At 35.3% G+C, this 22,001-nt stretch overlaps 1 protein-coding gene across 7 annotated transcripts in view; it reads right to left on the bottom strand.

Moving 5' to 3' along the window:
* Positions 1–22,001, bottom strand: part of LOC106077691 (MORC family CW-type zinc finger protein 3-like) — a 95,523-nt gene that overhangs the window by 60,722 nt on the left and 12,800 nt on the right. For 6 of the 7 annotated variants that reach the window (XM_056032334.1, XM_056032333.1, XM_056032336.1 and 3 more), the window contains 2 exons: positions 21,662–21,790; positions 20,640–20,774 (listed from right to left, as the gene is read on the bottom strand). In XM_056032334.1, coding sequence (XP_055888309.1) covers positions 20,640–20,774; positions 21,662–21,790 — 264 coding nt within the window. Of the gene's footprint in view, positions 1–8,010; positions 13,219–15,312; positions 15,966–16,796; positions 16,845–16,987; positions 17,117–17,807; positions 17,886–20,401; positions 20,500–20,639; positions 20,775–21,661; positions 21,791–22,001 lie in introns of those variants that run through there. The other variant, XM_056032339.1, reaches the window with a different exon arrangement.

Here is a 22,001-nt window from a genome sequence, read left to right as displayed (position 1 = left end):
AAATTTCTGCATTATAAATTTCAGGATGTAGCCAAGTTTCTGTGCCTGCAATTATGTCTGGTTTCTCACATTCTAATAAAATTTCTAAGTCTGCTGTTTTGTTCCTAATGCTTTGAAAATTTATTACTAAGGTTTTAAGGTATTTTGGTGTTACTTCTTTAGTAGGTTTGTTTAGTGAGGCTGTTGTATTAATTTTAGTAGATTTAGGTTTAACAGGAGTGGATCTGGCTAGTGGTTGGTGAGTTTGGTTTGGGATGGTGTTTAGGATGTTGTATGGGTTAGAAGTGTCTGCATCAAAGGAATCAAACAGTCCTGATGTAAACTGAGGTAACCCACACGGTACACAGTGCCATGATGCATCTTTATTGCCTAAGGCATAATACACAGGTGTATTCATATGGAGACATGATGCATGGTACCATTCATCGCAGGTGTCACATTGAATGGCTTTCTGTTTCATGGTGCATACTTTTTTGCAGATGTTGCATCTATCTTTAGATTTAGGCCCTGGATTTGTCTCTACATCTCCTGCTATTAATATTAACAGTGATAGGTATTTATTTCTGCTGTGTCTGATTGAGAACTTCCATTTGTGATGGGTAATCTTCTTTAGTGTTATGGATGTGTATGTTAGGTTATTTTTTAAGTTGCTTTGATCTAAAGTGTGATGATTGATTATGACTGTTGTTTCTTTTTTAAGTTTAGTGTTGACTAAGGTAGATCTGGTTCTGTGTTCAGCTAGTATGTATTTAGTAATTATTAGGATAAATAGCCAGAGCAATTTCATGATGACTGTTGTTGATTTTAGTTTTTAAAGGGGTCTAGTCTAAATCTAGTTTAAGGTTTACAATGCCTAATTTATGTCTAAATCTAAATTGAAAGCTAATTTACAATGACAATTAAATCAAATGAAATGGTTTATTAAATTCTAAATATGGACCTAGACTAGATCCAATTCTAGATCAATATATTTACATGTATAATTAACTATATAGAATATTACTATTAGTTATTATTAGTAGTATTAGTAGATGATTAGTAGATCTAAAGCCTTAATTAAAGTCTAAGTCTTACACTAAAACTAGACTAGACTGACTTGACTAAGTCTAGATTTCTAGATCTAGTCCTAAGGGCTAAGCTAAGAGTTGTTAATTTGAATTAATTAGTATGAAAAAAATGCTGAATTAAGTTAAATATATAATTTAAAGATATTAGTTTATTAGTTAAATAGCTTTTTTTAATGAATTTGGTTTGATTTTAATACAACAAAACGAAAAATTTAACTCATCTCTTATAATAGTAAACAGGGAGCAAGGAGCCATATATATATGCGGCCACCTAGTCCCAAAAAATTTTTTAATGCGGCCCTAGGCCCTAGGTAGAAAAAGGTTGCCCATCCCTGTTCTAAGCCATTCGAAAAGTAGTCGTTAATAAAAATAACAATGTCTTCGATAGCAATGGTTAAGGTAGTTATCTACACTTTTATAATCTAATACTGTATGTTACACGCTACACTATACATTTTATAAGAAAACATCTCATTTATACACCTAACTAGATCAATGAAAATTATTACTTGACTTTGTGTTATTCCTTCCAAACTGTGACTACTGGACGCCATATTTATCCTGTTTCTCAAAAAGACTTAGATGAATTCTAGCTTTGGAACATATAAACTGTAACTCGTGTTTTGGCGTAGTTGACGGTCACAGCACTTAACATTTAGACCAACAGACGTGTAAGAGCGTCTTGTGTTGTAAGCTGTAACTTCCTGGCTTAAGAATGTAACACAGCCAACATGTGGCAAATTAAATAACAACCAATACAAGTTGACCTAGATTCGTTCGGTTCAATGTTTTTTTTAGGATGTTGTGAGAAATGATATTTTCCTTTATATCCTTTCGGAAACATTTCTGTAAAGATGAATATGTGCAATTAAGAAACATTTCTGTAATGATGAATATGTGCAATTAAGAAACGACTACCAATCCGAGGAGTTGGTTTTCGTTGGGGAGCCTACCTTTTGGTTTTCGTTGGGGCGCCTGCCTTTTGGTTTTCATTGGACCGCCTACCTTTTGGTTTTCATTGGACCGCCTACCTTTTGGTTTTCATTGGACCGCCTACCTTTTGGTTTTCATTGGACCGCCTACCTTTTGGTTTTCATTGGACCGCCTACCTTTTGGTTTTCATTGGACCGCCTACCTTTTGGTTTTCATTGGACCGCCTACCTTTTGGTTTTCATTGGACCGCCTACCTTTTGGTTTTCGTTGGACCGCCTGCCTTTTGGTTTTCGTTGGGGAGCCTACCTTTTGGTTTTCGTTGGGGCGCCTGCCTTTTGGTTTTCATTGGACCGCCTACCTTTTGGTTTTCATTGGACCGCCTACCTTTTGGTTTTCATTGGACCGCCTACCTTTTGGTTTTCATTGGACCGCCTACCTTTTGGTTTTCATTGGACCGCCTACCTTTTGGTTTTCGTTGGACCGCCTGCCTTTTGGTTTTCATTGGACCGCCTACCTTTTGGTTTTCATTGGACCGCCTACCTTTTGGTTTTCGTTGGACCGCCTGCCTTTTGGTTTTCATTGGGGCGCCTGCCTTTTGGTTTTCATTGGACCGCCTACCTTTTGGTTTTCATTGGACCGCCTACCTTTTGGTTTTCATTGGACCGCCTACCTTTTGGTTTTCATTGGACCGCCTACCTTTTGGTTTTCGTTGGACCGCCTGCCTTTTGGTTTTCATTGGACCGCCTGCCTTTTGGTTTTCATTGGACCGCCTACCTTTTGGTTTTCATTGGACCGCCTACCTTTTGGTTTTCATTGGACCGCCTACCTTTTGGTTTTCGTTGGGGCGCCTGTCTTTTGGTTTTCATTGGGGCGCCTGCCTTTTGGTTTTCGTTGGGGCGCCTGCCTTTTGGTTTTCGTTGGGGCGCCTGCCTTTTGGTTTTCGTTGGGGCGCCTGTCTTTTGGTTTTCGTTGGGGCGCCTGTCTTTTGGTTTTCGTTGGGGCGCCTGTCTTTTGGTTTTCGTTGGGGCGCCTGTCTTTTGGTTTTCGTTGGGGCGCCTGTCTTTTGGTTTTCGTTGGGGCGCCTGCCTTTTGGTTTTCGTTGGGGCGCCTGTCTTTTGGTTTTCGTTGGGGCGCCTGCCTTTTGGTTTTCGTTGGGGCGCCTGCCTTTTGGTTTTCGTTGGGGCGCCTGCCTTTTGGTTTTCGTTGGGGCGCCTGCCTTTTGGTTTTCGTTGGGGCGCCTGTCTTTTGGTTTTCGTTGGTGCGCCTGCCTTTTGGTTTTCGTTGGTGCGCCTGCCTTTTAGTTTTCGTTGGAGCGCCTACCTTTTAGTTTTCGTTGGGGCGCCTGCCTTTTAGTTTTTGTTGGGGCGCCTGCCTTTTGGTTTTCGTTGGGGCGCCTGTCTTTTGGTTTTCGTTGGGGCGCCTGTCTTTTGGTTTTCGTTGGGGCGCCTGCCTTTTGGTTTTCGTTGGGGAGCCTGTCTTTTAGTTTTCGTTGGGGCGCCTGTCTTTTTGGTTTTCGTTGGGGCGCCTGCCTTTTAGTTTTTGCCAGTTAACAATCTTTACTCCTCTGTTCTCTGATATTCTTTTGAATAACCTCATACTATATTTAGAAACAATCGAGTAGAAACAAAAAGCCTTGCTCCTTTTATGGAATTAACTTGCCCGCTACTGTTTCAAGAACAAGGGAAAGACATTGTTTGTGTAAGTTAAATTAATCCCTTTTTTTATCTTATACTTTGAGAGAAATTTTTTTTATCTAACATTGGATAACTATAAAATCTTCTATTTTCATAAGCACTTCTCTAGAACAGTGGCTCTAGGAGGCTTTTGCCCTCGAGTTCGAATTCAGGTCGTTCAACTTTTTGTTATAAATGCATTTATAAAACGATCACATTTCATCTAGATGCTTCATTTTTTCTCCTTCCACCCCTTTCTCAACTGGTATAGACAATTGAAAGGATCATAGCGTATTGAGAAAGATTAATGACTGATGACTGATCCAAACTAATTGATATAACTACTCTTAGAAGTCTCGGTAACGGCTCTAACAATTTTCCTAGAAATTTGACAGTTGATATATATATATATAAATATCTGTCACTGGCAATGTCTGAAGCCTCTTTCAAGCTCTGAGGTCCTCCATGAAAGTAAGTGCCAAGTTAAGGATCCGTCCCAGTATTGCTCGCTCGTAATGCAGGGATCTTAATTGGTATCGGCCTCCTCATGGCGGCACTGGAAGTTCTGCAATCGTCTCTAGCAGCTGCTAAGATACACCAATCCCCAATTGTAGTTTTAAAGGCCAGACGAGTGGGATTAAGTCCAGAATGTCCAGCCCAATGTGTGTGTGCCTCTGCATTAAAGTGGACTGAGCATGCCGGTACGCAAAGACGCGCTCAATAAGTTTCGTGGGTTTTCGAAAGTACGTTTCCATAAAGCCGCCTAGCTGTTTGCGTGTTTTCGGGCTTTGAGAATAACGATATGCACGGCAGAGGGATAAAAGTAAAAAGCAAGCCAGAGTCCGAGCTTTAGGTAGGTAGCAATGTCGCAACTGTGGTAATGATACAGAAAGCTGGCACGTCCAAAAGCAGTTTCTCCTAGCTCTCGGTGTTTACGACTTTTCAGTGCTCTTGCGAGAAATGCCAGGTGTTAGTCACATTTGTTACATTTGCTCGTCTAGTGGGAACCACTTCAAAAGGGCCTAAAGGGACCGACACGCTGACGTTGGAGGAGTACAAAAGTGGTTGTCAGGAGGTACAACCTTTTCAATATTGAGAAACATCTGCTTTAAATGTATTTTTTATTTACAGTTGTCCTGAAGTATGTTTAAACTAGGAAGAAAGAATGTTCGTTTCTGAAAGAATAATCAGAACTTATAAAACAAGATAAAAACAATGCTGTTTACACTAGTGCTTTCAACCTAATAATTCTATTGGTATTTACTATTCATATATGTTCATAACTTTTTAGGGTCGGTCTGTTGGGCTAGAAAATGTATCGCCATGTTTTTGTTGTGTTTGGATTGTAACTGAAACCACTTTATAGATCATACAAAGTGAATTGATTTTTGAGCTAATATCTCATTTAAATGTTTTGGGTTTTAACAAATTTTTAATTTAGAAGTAGCTTTCTTACTTGAAAGTTCACTAAAACGTAACCATCAATCTCGTTAATAATTTTCGGCTCTGTATTTTCCAACACATTTTATGACATGCGTCTTCTGAAATTTAAATTATAATTTTACTCAATAAAATCGGATTTTTATTACATAACGAATAAAGAAGCTTATTTTCGATGTTCAATAAATGTCTATAAAGTGTTTACTAAGTTCTAGGTAAGAATATTTTGGTGAAAAAAATCGGAGTGATGGCAGAACTGTCAATATACTCTTTGTATATTTCCTTATTTCAATGTAATTTTTTTTTAATTATAACATGCCAAAAAAATGTTGGCATTGCCATGTGAAGATTCACAAAGAATAGAAACATATCTGGTTCCTTTTTGGCTGACTTGGGATTACTTACGAACGATTATTGTGGATCGATAGTAAACACTAATTGATACAAATATTTCTAAAGGAAACCAGAAAAACTTTATCCTTCATGAAAAACAAAGTTTATTATTTCTATAGGAAACACTCTGTAACAGCAAACAAACATCCGTTCTCTTCTACTTGATGATAACAACTGACTACTTATTTCTCTCTGTCACAGATGACATTATAGATTTATTTGTATATTTCATATTTAAAAGCTTGTGTGTAAATAGTAATATAAACCCTCGACTGAGCCTCAGGATTTACCCCTCAAATCTAGACCTTGACAGCACGTCAGGATTTACCCAAGACGAGATTATGATGTTGCAAATCTATTGGTTGATTTGAAATTAAACAAAGACATTTTTTAAAAGAGTTAGCGCCAGAGAATTGGCGAGAGTAGAAAGAACGCCAGTCGATAGAATAATTTCGTAGTAGTCAGTCGGTCTTCTAAGAGCTCTGTTTTAAAAGCCTTTGTGATATTTTGTGTTGATTGATCTGTAACTTGTACATAAGCTGTACTTACGTTTTATATTTAAATAAAGTTCCAGAGTTTTGTTTTAACAAAGAATCTCTTATTGTGCATCCTAGATCGTCATTTATTCTACTATTTTAATTCAAGTAAAATCCCCGGCATCACAACACATCGTAACATAGAGTGTCGTGACACTCTCCTACAAGGAAACACATTCAAAACCATTACGTGTAGGCTGGTCACATACCTGCGGATATAAGCAAAGGGATATAACTTGTGTATACTGAAATAGCAACACAGAAGTAACACATTCACTCTCGCCATACCTGCCCCTGACGGATACTATTGTTATATTAAGGCTAGATCTACTTTATATGTAAGTGGTGGTAACCATTCCTAACAATTATATTTAAAAGTTTTACATTGATGAAAGAACTGTTGGTATGAAATTGACACCAGCAATATGATATCTACAGCTGTAGGTGACCGGATAGAATGTCGATATATCTTTGAATTAAGGTCAAGGCAGAGGCGTAATGACCAAATGTACCGCCCGGTACATGATATTTCTTTTGGCTCCCTCCCATTGTCTCGTCTTCCAGAAACATTTAACTTAGTTCTATTACACTGATCTATTGAATGTATTTAACTTAGTTCTATTACACTGATCTATTGAATGTATTTAACTTAGTTCTATTACACTGATCTATTGAATGTATTTAACTTAGTTCTATTACACTGATCTATTGAATGTATTTAACTTAGTTCTATTACACTGATCTATTGAATGTATTTAACTTAGTTCTATTACACTGATCTATTGAATGTATTTAACTTAGTTCTATTACACTGATCTATTGAATGTATTTAACTTAGTTCTATTACACTGATCTATTGAATGTATTTAACTTAGTTCTATTACACTGATCTATTGAATGTATTTAACTTAGTTCTATTACACTGATCTATTGAATGTATTTAACTTAGTTCTATTACACTGATCTATTGAATGTATTTAACTTAGTTCTATTACACTGATCTATTGAATGTATTTAACTTAGTTCTATTACACTGATCTATTGAATGTATTTAACTTAGTTCTATTACACTGATCTATTGAATGTATTTAACTTAGTTCTATTACACTGATCTATTGAATGTATTTAACTTAGTTCTATTACACTGATCTATTGAATGTATTTAACTTAGTTCTATTACACTGATCTATTGAATGTATTTAACTTAGTTCTATTACACTGATCTATTGAATGTATTTAACTTAGTTCTATTACACTGATCTATTGAATGTATTTAACTTAGTTCTATTACACTGATCTATTGAATGTATTTAACTTAGTTCTATTACACTGATCTATTGAATGTATTTAACTTAGTTCTATTACACTGATCTATTGAATGTATTTAACTTAGTTCTATTACACTGATCTATTGAATGTATTTAACTTAGTTCTATTACACTGATCTATTGAATGTATTTAACTTAGTTCTATTACACTGATCTATTGAATGTATTTAACTTAGTTCTATTACACTGATCTATTGAATGTATTTAACTTAGTTCTATTACACTGATCTATTGAATGTATTTAACTTAGTTCTATTACACTGATCTATTGAATGTATTTAACTTAGTTCTATTACACTGATCTATTGAATGTATTTAACTTAGTTCTATTACACTGATCTATTGAATGTATTTAACTTAGTTCTATTACACTGATCTATTGAATGTATTTAACTTAGTTCTATTACACTGATCTATTGAATGTATTTAACTAGTTCTAGACACTGATCTATTGAATGTATTTAACTTAGTTCTATTACACTGATCTATTGAATGTATTTAACTTAGTTCTATTACACTGATCTATTGAATGCATTTAACTTAGTTCTATACACTGATCTATTGAATGTATTTAATAATAAGAATACAATACATATGTGCTGGGTTGGCACAGAATTGAATGAATGACCAAGACGAGGTGTATGCCGATCTCAAACTTTTATTACAGATTAAGTAAACATCCAGAGTGAACTTTCTTTCTAAAACACATACTGAAAACTGCATAATATTCAAGCTCAAGCAATTATGAATATATAGTGCATAGAAAATAAAAAGGTTTCCGAATGTATGTAAACAATTCAATTATAGTCATATCTAGATAGATCCAGTACTTTAGATCTAGCACGGAATATTTATACAGTACAAGCCATGGGCGTAGCCAGGTGGGAGGGGGGGTTGGGGTTCTACCACCCCCCCCGAAATGAAATCCCCCCCGCAGGGGGGGGGATCGGAATTTAGTGACTGATTTTTTGCTTTCATTTTGTTTATTTTAGGTGAGATTGTAATACCAAACCATCACTTGCCCCAGCTCAGCCAAGGGTTTTTGAGTTTAAAACCCCTTACCAGGGGGGTTTTGAGTTAAGAACACCCTACCATGGGGTTTTGAGTTTAAAACCCCTACCATGGGGTTTTGAGTTTAAAACCCCCTACCAAGGGTTTTAGCAGTTAAATCCCCCTCTTCTATAAAACTAAACCAAAAAAAAAATGCAAACGACAATCATCAAACTCCAAAAGCACAGTTAAGGAAGATTTTGATTTTAAAACCCCCTCCAAAATTTACGATGAACCACCTCTTCAATAAAAAAAAAAAGTAAATTACACACTCAAAATTTTGAACACCCCCCCCCCTCTTCCACTTCAGTAGGGTTTGAAGCCAAAAAATACCTCTTCAATATAAAAAAAAGCTAATTACGCACTCAAAATGTTATGAGCGTAGCTAAATTTGTTTTGGCTCAGTTTTGAGTTTAAACCCCCCTTCAGCGGGGTTTGAAGGTAAAAAATACCTCTTTAATATTAAAAACAAAGCAAATTATACACTTAAAATTCTATGAATGTAGTCAAAGGGGTTATGAGTTTAAACTCCCCTCCAGTGGATTTTGAAGCTTAAATATACCTTTTCAATTAAAAAAAAAGAAAATTAACACTCCAAAATCTATGAGCGTAGCCAAAGGGGTTTTGAGTTTGAAGCTAAAAAATACATCTTTAATGTAAAAAAAAAAAAGCAAATTACGCGCTCAAAATGCTATGAGCGTTGCCAAAAGGAGTTTTGAGTTTAAATCCCCCTTCAGAGGGTGTTTGATGCTAAAAAATTCCACTTCAATATAAAAAAAAAGCAAATTACACACTAAAGATATTTGAGCGTAGCCAAGGCAGTTGTGGGTTTTGAGTTTAAACCCCTGTCCTACAGATGGCTTTTTTTACAAGTTTAAAACCTCTCCAGATGGTTTTGAGTTTACAATTCATTTACAGGCGTTTTGAGGTGGAAAACCTTTATCTACAATATTATTCTAAAGCAAACTACAGTTACCAAATTCTATGACCGTAGCTAAACGGGGTTTTGAATTTAAAAAAAACAACAGCTCCAGAGATTTTTTGGTTTAAAACACCCAACAGATAATTTTGACGATAAAACTTCCCTTTTCGATATAAAATCTAAAGCAAACTACAGTCACCTAATTCCAAGAACGTATTCAAGAGAGGTTACACATTTCTACCAGTGGTGGGGCTCCATTAATAAAGTGCTGTGAAAAGTCATCTGCGAAATTGAAATGTGGCTCAAAAAAGACGGCTAAGACAGATTTTAGGAGTCAGTCTAAATAGAGGAAATGCTATGCCGAACTGGGAGTCGACCCCTTAGTAAGACTGTGACAGAGCTTCGCATGAGGTTTGCGGGACATGTTCTCCGACAAAACGAATTACGCATAATAAGAGTTGCGATGACATCCTATTAAGTACAACTTTGCTACACACTTTCATGGAGGTCCTCAGAGCAGGTGGTAAGAGGCTTCAGACATTACCAGTGACAGATTTTTGTGGAAACAGATTGACGGAAATGCGCCGAACGGCGCGGGAGGGTCTAAGTCAGTAAGAATAGCACATTATGTTTTTGAAATAAAACTTTTAATAGCAGGAAAATGCACTGTAGATACCTCAGAATAACCATTTTGTTGCCTTTCAATACCAGAAATAGTGTTTGGCGGTGGGGCTCCGCCCCGCGCTGGGGGAGCTCCAAGCGTTCCCCCAGACCCCCTTGCTGACAATGGCGGGGAGTCATCAATTTTTCCACTAACTCCAGGAAGAAATTCTAGGACACAATAAACGTCTTCCGAAAGAATAAAAGGTCAGAATGTAATAAAGATTATGTACACACACACATACATACATATAAATATATTTTTTTCCGGGGGGTGGGGGGCAGTGGGGGAGACAAAAAATCCCCCCCAACCCCCCCCTCCCACCACCACCACCACCACCAAAAAAATCCTGGCTACGCCCATGGTACAAGCAGTCCACTGATGGACATTTTAAGGGGATGTAATTTTATATCTCTTATTAGAGAAATATAAACAAGTGAAACATGACATAATATTACTCGGAAAATGGATAATAATCTATTGGCTATTCCGTAACAAAATAGAACAAATCCACACACTAGTTGTAAAGAATGCAATTATAAGAAGTGTGTGCGGTTGATAGCTCGAGAACTAGTTGAGTACAGTACATGTACACACAAATAAAGTTGACTTATCTACGTGCTGCCCATCTAAAAATAAAGGTTGTCCAACAATGTGGAAGAAACCAGAGTAGTGATATTCTATATAAAGAACTAAGTAAAATTATAATCTAATGTAAGAAACAGCGAAATGAAATTACCTGCATCCATGCACGAACACAATGAAACTTGTATAAAAGGACTACACAAAGAGTAGATGCGGAACCATTTGTAAGCCTCCATGCACTAAGGCTCCGTGCTGAGATTAATCCTTTATAGTGCGGTCCAGGTATATGCAGAAGTAGGCTCCGATCTGACAGTGTCCCGTGCAAAACCTTGACAAGATTGCCTGATCCTTTCTGTCTAACTGCCAACATTCGTCCTTCCATTTTTTGGCGTTTGAGAACCTTCCAAACTTCCCGTCCTATGCTACAATGGTCCCAGGTATCCTACCACTTGGACTTGATCCATTCACAACTCCTGGCTTTTGCACTCTCGTTACGCTCCTCTGCTGAGCCTAAGTGGGTTCCTAGCTTCGCCAAACTGTCTGCCTTCTCGTTTCCTCTGATTCCACAATGTGAGGAAATTATTTGCATCACCTTACGTTCCTTGTTTTCCTTCCAGGCGATCCACACCTTTGTTTTTACCAGTGGGGTAGGTCATGTCTCTGAGCTCTTGAAAGTTTGCAGGCAGGAAAGTGAGTCTGTAAAGAGAGTAAAATTGCCAGTGCCGCAGTTCCTTCCTCAATACGTTTTTCAATATGCTCTACAGCGCTTTTAATTCCCCCCATTTCTGCAATATAATTTTATTCTCCTGCACATGGGCCTACCAGTTCGTCGTTTTCTGTTGCACCGGGGAATCGGACTACCGCTCAGTAGCCCGAGTTTGTTCTGCTTTGGACTTCTCTCGCGGATCCGTTGCTATAGACCTTGATGCCCCCCTTACTATGCCTACGTATTAATGCTGTTGGTCAAAATGAAGCATGATAAAGCTAGACATGTAAATATGTCACTCTGCAATCATTGATGGCTGCCTTGCCGTATGCTATACAATCTGAATGGTTGTCTCAACTGTTCCATGTTATTTTAACTCTACCCGCTGCATCCCCCGTCTTCCTATGTGGAGAGGGGGGGGGAGGTTTTGATCTAAGTTGTAATAACCTTCCATTTTCAAGGAACATTTGAAACTTGTCAATCATACAAAAAAAAAACAACAACTAAATAATAGCTCTTTTTTTTTCTTTTAGTCAACCATGAAATAATAAGCAACAAGGTTACAAATATAGTTTGAGTGGAAACACTAACTCAGAGTCGGGCCTCGTAGTGGTCCGTCAACTCATGCAGGTAATGTTCATATGTATTCAATGAACTGATGATTGAGAAGACGTATATTTGATCTAATTGATCATTTTCTAAATGGCTCCTCTCTCATTAAGGGCCTCAAGCAAGAAACTTTTAGCTCTAACATTGTTTTCAATGGTGTCATCGCACCTGAAGTATATAACATGGAAGACTGTTTATTAAATCTTGTTTTAAATTATATTCGATTTATGAACTCATATACATAGGCTAAATACATTCTTTCACTTTTAAAACAAAGGTAAAACATTTTAATTAAAATATAAGAATCGAATATAACGACACACACACACTATAGGTAGAAAAACATTTCTTATAACATTTTTTAGAAAATTACAAGAACTTTTACATAAATAATAAAAAAAATATACAGGAAAATGCCCTTACTAAGTAATATAGTCTCCCGTGTTTTAACTATTAATAGTGAATAGTAGTAAAAATGGTGTATTTTTATGACAGAAAATGCTTTCATATTTACCTTTAAAAATTAAATGATTGTCTTTCAGAAAAAAATATTGTCGTAGCACCTGAACTTTTGAAGGTCTAAAATATGATGTCAAATTTTCAAGACGGGACGGCCGACGGACAGACAAACCACACAAAACTAACAGCGGCTATTACCCTTTGGGAGTCGCTAAAAATCTCAGACTTTAAGAGGTGTAAATGCTAAAGTTAAATTAAACCTTTTTTTCTATTGCCACAAATTAATATCTGATCAACAAAACATGTCAAGTGTATCATGTCAGGTGTAACATGTCAGGTGTAACATGTCAGGTGTAACATGTAAAATGTAACAAGTCAAGTGTAACATGTCATGGAGTTGTGTAAATATATGTCACTTCATCCAAACCAAGGAAATCTTTTATGACATTTTTCATGACTTGATCGTTTCACCTTTTCATAGGAATAAAGAATTAAAAAAAAAAAGCTTCCTTTATGTAATATACTAAAACAATAAGAAGGAAGGTGCACTAAATGATTGGAACAGGCTCTTGTGTTTTAAAATATAAATAAATGCAACATGCACAAATGTAGTACATAAAAATATAACAAACTATTGTAAGCAACAACTCTCAAATGATTCTAAATTGTCAGTCCTAACTTAAGTAGGAGTGTAACCGACTGCTCACAAGCTCCTCTATGTTCGACTCCTCGAGCTCAGTCTCCACTTGGCCCAGGAGCCTCAGAAGTAGGTACACGTTTATATGAAACGGAGTGAATCCATGGTCATCGTAAGTCAAGGTTGTCTGAACCTCCTGGTCTTGAAAGATTTTGACCTCTAGAAATATTTAGAAATGGGAAAAACATTATCATGAAACAATGCAGCTTAACGATAGCATATACAATAGTTCTACCATTTATACAATACTAGACATATGTTACCCGCGACCTGCAGGTCATTTTTTGCGCATTACTGTCGATATAGTCACAACTAAACGAAATAATAATGTAATAAGTAAAGCTAATGTGTCAATGTAAAAATAGTGTGAATGAAGCTATCAAATAAAAATAGCTAATAGGTTTAAATCCATTTTTTCAAATTAAAACATTTGCTTGTAGGAATACATATATTTGATTAAAATTTAAGATGAATAGACTTCATTTTGTATGTTCATGTGTTAAAGTATAAAGTAGATCTTGAGGTAGACATAGATCTGAATCTACACTAATCTAGAGTTAAAAATTGGCATTTATAGAGTTCATTCTGTGTTGCGCATGCGTGACCTTTTTTCATGAATGAATATAGGCCTATCTCAACACGGCTACGCAACTTTAGCGAACAGCGAACGAATGTATTAAAAATGCTTTAGAAAAACAAATTTGAATGTTAATTTGATTAAAATATGAAATGAATGGACAATAAATAGTATGTTTATGTGTTAAAGCATAAAACTATCTTTGCGAAAAGAAGTTTTATCATCTTTTAGAGTTCAATAAGAGTTTTAGACCTAGGCCTAGGAATAGAATCAGTAGAGAGATGTGTTAATGTGTAACCATTTGGTAATAGTAATGTCTAATGAAAGAATGTTCGCCAGGAAATCTGTAGTCACAGATATCAGGAACTAATTTATGTAAAAAATGCTTTTGAATAATCTAGTGGATTGGATTTAGATGTATGTTAAACTTAGCTAATGATCCTTTCACGTTATTTCTCTTTCGCTACGAAAATAAAATTAGGTTTGCGAAAATGGGTTTACCCGAAGCCGATACATTCATTTCTATTAAAAACGAAAAGAGCGATAGCTTTGTTAAATGAATGGGATTATAAAGTGAACAATTAAACGAAATAATTTTTAGTACGCGATTCATGAATGAATATAGATCTAGGCCTATCTCAACCCGGCTTCGCAGCTTTCGTAAACGAATGCAGTTTATTAAAAATGCTTTAGAAAACCAAATTTGAGAGGGTTTTTTTTGATCAAAATATGAAATGAATGGACTATAATTAGTATATTCATGTGTTAAAGTATAAAACTATCTGTGCTAAGAGAAGTTTTATCATCTTAGAGTTGAATTAGAGTTTTAGATCTAGGGATGGGATTATAAAGTAAACAATTAAACGAATTAATTTTTAGTAAGCGATTCATTACGGTATTGGGGTATTGTCTAATGAAAGAATGTTTGTCAGGAAATCTGCTGTCACAGATATAACGAACTAATTAATTCAAAAAATGCTTTTGAAACACAAAATTGAAGGTTAATGTTATTATATAATAAAATTAATGGATCTTCTTTTGTATTTTCATGTGTCAAAGTAAAAAAAAACTATCTGCGCAAAGTGTATTTCTAAAAATTAGATCTAGGTCTAAATCCTTTCGATCTTTTCTATGTCAACATTTATGCATAAAGCATTTTTTAAATAAAATTTTTACAAAGCATTTTTAAATGGATTGTTTTGCAAATCTTTTTAAACTTCAGCCACGGCGCATGACTAATAGGGTCCACAGAAAATGTTTTAGCTTTGTAAGAAGTCGTTACAAAGTCGCGACACTATTACTTGTAAAGTATGTATTAGTTAATGTACTGATGCATATATGATGACTTAAATGTTTCCTCTTTTTTTTTGTCACACTTATCCTTCGAGATTCTGGGGGGGGGGGGGGGGGGGCAATATCACCTTCTTGAACCCGGGTCCATGGGTATCTTATTACGTGGCTAATAGATGCACTCATTAAAAGTGTGATTTTGTGCCATTGCGGAACTGCATTTTTTAAAATGATGTTTCGTCATTTAAAATGCAAAGGATAATGGAATAAACACTGTAAGTTCTATTTTATACATCCCCTGTAAGTTTTCTGAAAGTTCTCTCTACTAGGCTGTCTGTAATTAGTATCAGTAATTCATCTGTCTTTATATTTGCTAAGATATTTACCTTCTTTCTCACTACACTCTGTAATGCATTCTTCAGTGTTTGGTAAATGATCTGTCAGTTGGTCCAATAATTTCTTTTCTTCAGTCAGAATTTCAATCATCGCCTTGCTCTTTTCTAATGAGGGTATATTAAATTTTTCATTAGTGTCATTACTGCTGTCTGATAGAGAGGAGACCCCCTGAGTTGGTTCATTTTCTGTGTTGCTTTGACTATTTGTTTTCTGAATGTGTTCTAATGAATGTCTAAAGCTTGCTCTTGGAATGGTTATAGCTGCACCACGTTTCTTTGAGGGGAAATGAGCTACTTCATAGTCATCTGAATCCGTGAAGTCTTTGGAACAACCAGGAATTGATTGCAGTAAATTTGAACTTGTAGGAATAGAACGAAACTGCTTCAAAGTATCTAATTCAGTTAAAGAAGTTGTGAGCCGTCTTTTAGAAGCTTTCTTTTTGGGTGGTGTCATTTCTTTGCACTCGTCACTAAGGTCCTCTAGTTCAGAAGTATATTTTTCATTGTCCACGGATCTTGTACTCCACTTGACCACTACATCATCAGAGTTGTCTTGAGTGGTTTCTGGCTGGGATAGAAATAATCTGATGCTTGGTGTTGTACTGGCACTTTGTGTGCTATTTCTGCTGGAACTTCTTCTTCCCCTGATCAAGAAAATTGAAGTATAAAAATATAAAGTTAAAAATGTAGAGTGAAAACAAAGGTGTTAAGATTTGTCATTTATTTTTTTAGTCTTGAAATAATTGTGTGATTCTTGCTGAACCTTCTGTAAAAACAAATCATCAAATTTGATGGGCATTCTATCAACATCAATCAATAAACCATACTATTTGTTTAATGGTCTGAAATTCCCATGACAGAGTCAAGGACATCCAATTAATACTTTTGCATTTCCCTATAATGAAGCCTAACACATCAGCATGGAGGTGGCATAATATGAAAAAAAATGTATTCACATTCATACTGAACAAAAATACTTAATGCATATTTGCATTTCTTTATTAAGGAATTAAGGACGAAAGAAAAAAAAAAGAATTCATTTTTATTCCCCTATACCTAAGACTTAAATACCTCCAATTCAGCAAATTATTTGTTTTTTATTTTTAAAAATACGCTACGTGCACTATTGATGTACAAGATATGTTGCTAGACTGAAAACACGGAACAGGTCATAGTAGAATAAAGCAACTTATTTGTTTGAAGATCTAAACAATACCACTAAGACTAGCACCTGAGAATTCCAATACATCCTTTAAACCTGCATATTGTATGAACTGGTTTCCATCAGTCACATGCTAAATCTATTCCAATCACAAACAATATGATGTATTTGTACTGGCAAGTACTGCACAGTGCGGTACAAATAGATGGTATTCCTTCCAAATACTTTAAGGGAGAATGATCAAGGAAAAAAAAATTAAATTATGAGCTTTTACAAAGCATTAGGGCAACAGATGAAACCAATATTTATTTACCTTTTCTTGGGTGTTTCGTCTTCTGGTTCTTGATCCATGAAACACCGACTGATACAAAAAAAATCATAAATAACAATCATTAAATAGAGATACCATATTGATTTTGTAAATAGATATTTGAGATTTAAAACACAAAATAAAAATTTAATGTTTGACACGTTATGTTTTTAATTAGGAAAAGTAACACTCACTTGTAGTAGGAACCACTATTCATGTGGCAAAACCAAACATTGGGTAAGGATTTAGGATCTGTGTCACTTGGAAGGCGTCGCCATATGAGGCATCGGTCACACTGAGCCCATGTCCAGTCAGGTAGATTACTACGGCAAGAAAAGTTATTTGAACCATTGTTTTTAATCTTAAGTAACTAGATCTAGATGTTAAAGAAATAAACAGTGAGCAGATTACTGTTTTTCACGCTTAAGCTTGTAGGTCAAGGTTAGCCGCATGATCAGGTGATCATGAGTGTGATTCCACGTGCATGAGTTAAGTAAAGACAAAGAAAAAGACGGGAAACTAGAGGTGAAGGCTGAAGATAGTGTGGGCATGGGAGGAAATATAAGAATTTTGGGAACGAGATTATAAGAAACTAGTTGAGATTTTGACGTCATTTGTGGACAGTTACAGTCAGGTTCAATTAGAGCTAGGCCTCAGAGACTGAGAGCTAGATGTCTAGCTAGCTAAGTTATTGTAAATAACTGGTTAGTTTATTTAATAATTATTAATATGATATTATTCTGTATCTGAATCATATTTACAGTGTGTATATTTATTGTTGTAAGTTCGAATTTAAAAGAAACTAAAAAAAAATTATCTACACTGTTGTCATTTTGTTGCATTTTAATAGTGTTTGATTTATCCTAACGTCACCTCCGCATGTCAGATGAAGTGAGGATACAACACAAGCCTGTCTCCTCAAACAACACCGGGACACTGTTCAAACTTTTGAGATAAAAACTTCTTAACTATACCAGTAACTGCTGTAATGATTCACACAATAATGGTACATACTCTTCCTCTCCATTAGCACCATTATGTACTTTATCCCAGTAAGTAAGTAGCTTTGCGGATAATGCGTTCATCACTGTGCTGAAACGAGAATTGCATAAATGAGAAACTCAGTTGATACAAGAGTGGAACGGGTCATGGAACATTGTCAATGCTTCACATTTAGAAACTTTGTACACAAATTTGTAATTAAAACCTGATGTGAAATAAGGCTATTTATTATTTGCTCTAAATTAGTAAGAGTGATTGTTCTGCCATATTCAACTACAAACGTATATTTGGTAGAAAGGTTGTTATATGCGTTAGTCATCCCTAAGAATGGAAAAAAAAGAAGTTATACTGTGATCCAGTGTGATGTAGTGAAAAAAAAGAACTACTGGGACAGTTTATTCGAAAATAGTCCTGTTAACATAAACATTAGCGAGAACAAAACACAAATTAAACAATAAAATAAGATACAGGATTCTTCTTCTCGGAAATAACCAAATATTTCTTAATTTTTTAAATTCGGTGGCGAGTCCCCAGAAACCTGAAACCTTATAACCTAATCGATTGTGATATAAAACAAGAGTACGTGAGGTTCTTCCCCTGCTTCCACTAACACTGCACAAACAGGAACAAAAGAAAAGCAACCATTGCTAGTGAGCGTCACTTGAATGAAATGTGGGGACATTAATTCTTAGACATTTCAAGTCCATTAGGAAAACCATTATCCATTGTATGTGAGAGCAGATTCTCGGATAATAGAGGAGATCTTTTCAGACATTATATACAACATAATGTTGAAATAGAAGAAAACCAGAAGATAATGTCTGACTCTGATTTTTGCTAAGAATGTGTAGTCAAGAAAAAAAGAGGATTTAAAAGAGGTGAAAACACTTTGTCAAGACTCAAGAGTAGCTGGGAAAGAAGAAATACTTTTGAAGCATCCTACGAATTCTTCCTTGTTTTGGCTCAAAAGTGATAAAAGTATTGAAATAGAAAAGTGAAATCGCTCTCTCAATGCAGACAGAAGACACGTTGAGGAACTTTGTCATGATATATCTCAGCAGAATGCTCTTTCTTTTCAATTTCCTTGAACAAATTTGCAGATATTTGTAATTTTGCCCAGTTGAGCATTTTATAAGGGGAACTGATAATAATGTAAATATCTTTGAAGGACTCACTGGCCTTGATTCATTTCATTAAACAAATAAGAGAAGCCAACATATTTTAGTCAATGTTTGGAAAATGTTCAATCACAGTTGAGTCAACGTAACTGTCTGTACTGATGGAGCATCGCCAATGAATGGGAGAGGTACTTGAACACTCACCAAAGTGATGCCTATCAATTCGGATCAACATACAGATTCGAGCAAACATTTTCATCCTTACAATTAATTAAAAGTATATTCATAAATAATTAAATAACGCTAATTCAAAAATGTCCAAAGAGTAAGTAAAATTTTAATTGTGTGTGTGTGTGAGAGAGAGATCCTTTCCTCTACAACTGCTAATTCTGTCCATATTCTCTTCTTATTTTCTTGTCTTATAAATGTTTATAATTTCTATAGAAACAATTTTGCTGGCTTTATAAAACTGCAGTTATGTCCAAATGACCAACTTTTCAAAGGTATAAAAGAGAGTACATATTTATGTGGCGCAGCTGCATTAGAAGTGAAAAACAAAATGACGCATGGAAACAAAAGGTTGGCAGACTCTGATCTAGACGATCAAACGACAGTCCAGAGCGCATACCGCACGACCAGACAGCTAGGTTCTAGAAATCGTCAGTCTGCATAAGAATAAAATAATATCAGCAACACTTTGATTAATTAAAATTCTATTCTTTTTGTATTGATGGAGATAGGGTTTTAGTTGGTGATACATGCACTTTGCAGTTCATAAATTCTGATATTCTTGCTGAAAATATAGAAACCTGACTTTTTTCCTGCTTGAGTAAACCACGTCAGCAGCCGATTCTTAAAAACTTTTTTCTTGTGACTTTCATTTATACTTCTTAAGCAAAAAAAAAAACAAGGTTACAAAGACATTTTGTGTGGAAACACAAATTCATAATCGGACCCCAAATATCATGATGTCGTATTTTCAATATCTTTTCTAGTTTACGAGATCCAAACGGGACGGAAGACGGACAGACAGACCACACAAAACTAATAGCATCTTTTCCCCTTTCGGAGGCCGCTAAATTGATAATTAAGGGAGTTGGAGTTTTCACACAACTTTGTATGCGGCTCCTGTGGGGTAACTGCAGTTGCAGATTTTGATATCTTTTTTAGAATTACGAATTTGAGCATAAAACACAACAAATGGCGATATGGTATAGGTCTTTTAGTTTTGGAGAGTTAAATATCAAGATAGATGGACAGACAGAAATACAGACAGACAAAACTAGTAGCGATTATTTCCCTAAAACGTGCTGCTAAAAAAAACGTATGCTATAATGGGGAAAGTGTACAGTCAGTAATTATACCCACTTAGGTCACTGGCTGCACTACTTGATCTGGTTGAATCAGTTTCTTGAGAGACAATGGCGGAACTGTTTTTTTAAGCAATGAACAATTCATTAAAAACGTGAACTCGGTGTCCTATCTTACTTGTAATGCCCATCTTGAACAAAGTCTTGCTTGTTATGAGTTGGTGTCAAAAAGTCTAGCTCTGCCACACCAATAACCCCGACACCTTTGCCATTGGACTGTAAACATAATGTCTATGATGTTACTTATGGGAACCACAGCTGAATATTTTAATAGCTAACTAATTGTTATCTATAGATAAACAAAAATACTTTAGAACAAAATCGATATTTAATGGAAAAATTATTGCCTAACTGACCTGTTTTTGACAGCCAATTTTTTCATAAGCTTTGATCATTCGGTTCTTATAATATAAGAAGAATCCATAATTGTTATTCCAGTCTCTCTCACATGAAAGGCCCAAAACTATCTTGATACTTTTCTTGTTGTGTTTCTGGAATAATGGGACAATACATTTGGCTATTTTAAAGGTTATAACAAAGCTTATTTAGTCTGTGTTGTAAAAAGTTTGAACGCGTTATTTCTCCCACATCCATTCTCAGATCAACTTCAAACAAGTATTTCTTGTACCTAACAAAACAAGAATCAATTAAAAACCACTTCGTCAAGGAAATATCGGTTATTAATTTAATTTGACATCGAAAAAGGATAATACCTTCTACATTATTGACATATATATAGTTATAAATGTGTAGTTCTCACCCTTAGATAAGCTTTGTTTTGTTGTTTTTTTCAAAGGATTTTTACAATTTGCTTGTTTTAATAAGCATAGTTCTGTATGATGAAAGAAATGTTCAACTAGACGGATAGGACCGGCGTCCTGTGGGCCTTAGTTTGGGTATTACTGACCTACTGGATTTAGATCTATGTCAAACAGAGAAAATTTCCTTCACATTTTTTTATATTTTGCCACGAAACTAAAAGTAGAATGTGAACATGGATTTGTTATAAAGGTCCATTTTTTAATAAAGATACATTAAGGCACTTTTTCTCTATTTTTAGGGCCTTCGGGTTGTTCTAGGGACCTGAAACATACACTATCGTCTCTATCATGATCTAAAAAACATTTCTGTCAAGTTCCATTCTTTAATAAAGATACATTAAGGCACTTTTTTCTCTATTTTTAGGGCTTTCGGGTTGTTCTAGGGACATGAAACATACACTATCGTCTTTATCATGATCTAAGGAACATTTCTGTCAAGTTTTATCAACATTGGTCAAACTGTTTTGATTTTTATTTGGGACATACATAGATTCACCTTATTTTCTGCTTTTTATTATAGATTAAAACTTCGAGGCTGAATATAATTTGAAGCTTACCAACCACTGGGGCTTGTACATAAATTGAGCTGTCTTTTTTAACATCTTTGAAACATACTTGGATTTGACCAGAACCTTTCTGACTGATATTTTCATTTTCGGGCACAAGTATAAAATACTGCAGAAGGCCTTGAAAAAAAAGTTGGCTAAAATTATTTGTTTTACAAAACAGTACAACATTGTAAAAACTTTTAAATATAAGTGTATTTACAAATGGACAAAAATGACTCGCTTTTTAGTGAGAACAACAGTTGTCTCATTATTTTAATACAATGTTCCAAATACATATATATTATTGTTAGTCTAGATCTATTACAAATTTAATTACATGGATGATGTA

Source organism: Biomphalaria glabrata, chromosome 6, assembly GCF_947242115.1.
Source record: "Biomphalaria glabrata chromosome 6, xgBioGlab47.1, whole genome shotgun sequence".
Taxonomy (NCBI): Eukaryota; Metazoa; Mollusca; class Gastropoda; family Planorbidae; genus Biomphalaria; species Biomphalaria glabrata.
The sequence above is the reverse complement of the archived record's forward strand: the minus strand, read 5'-3'. Positions and strand labels throughout refer to the sequence as shown.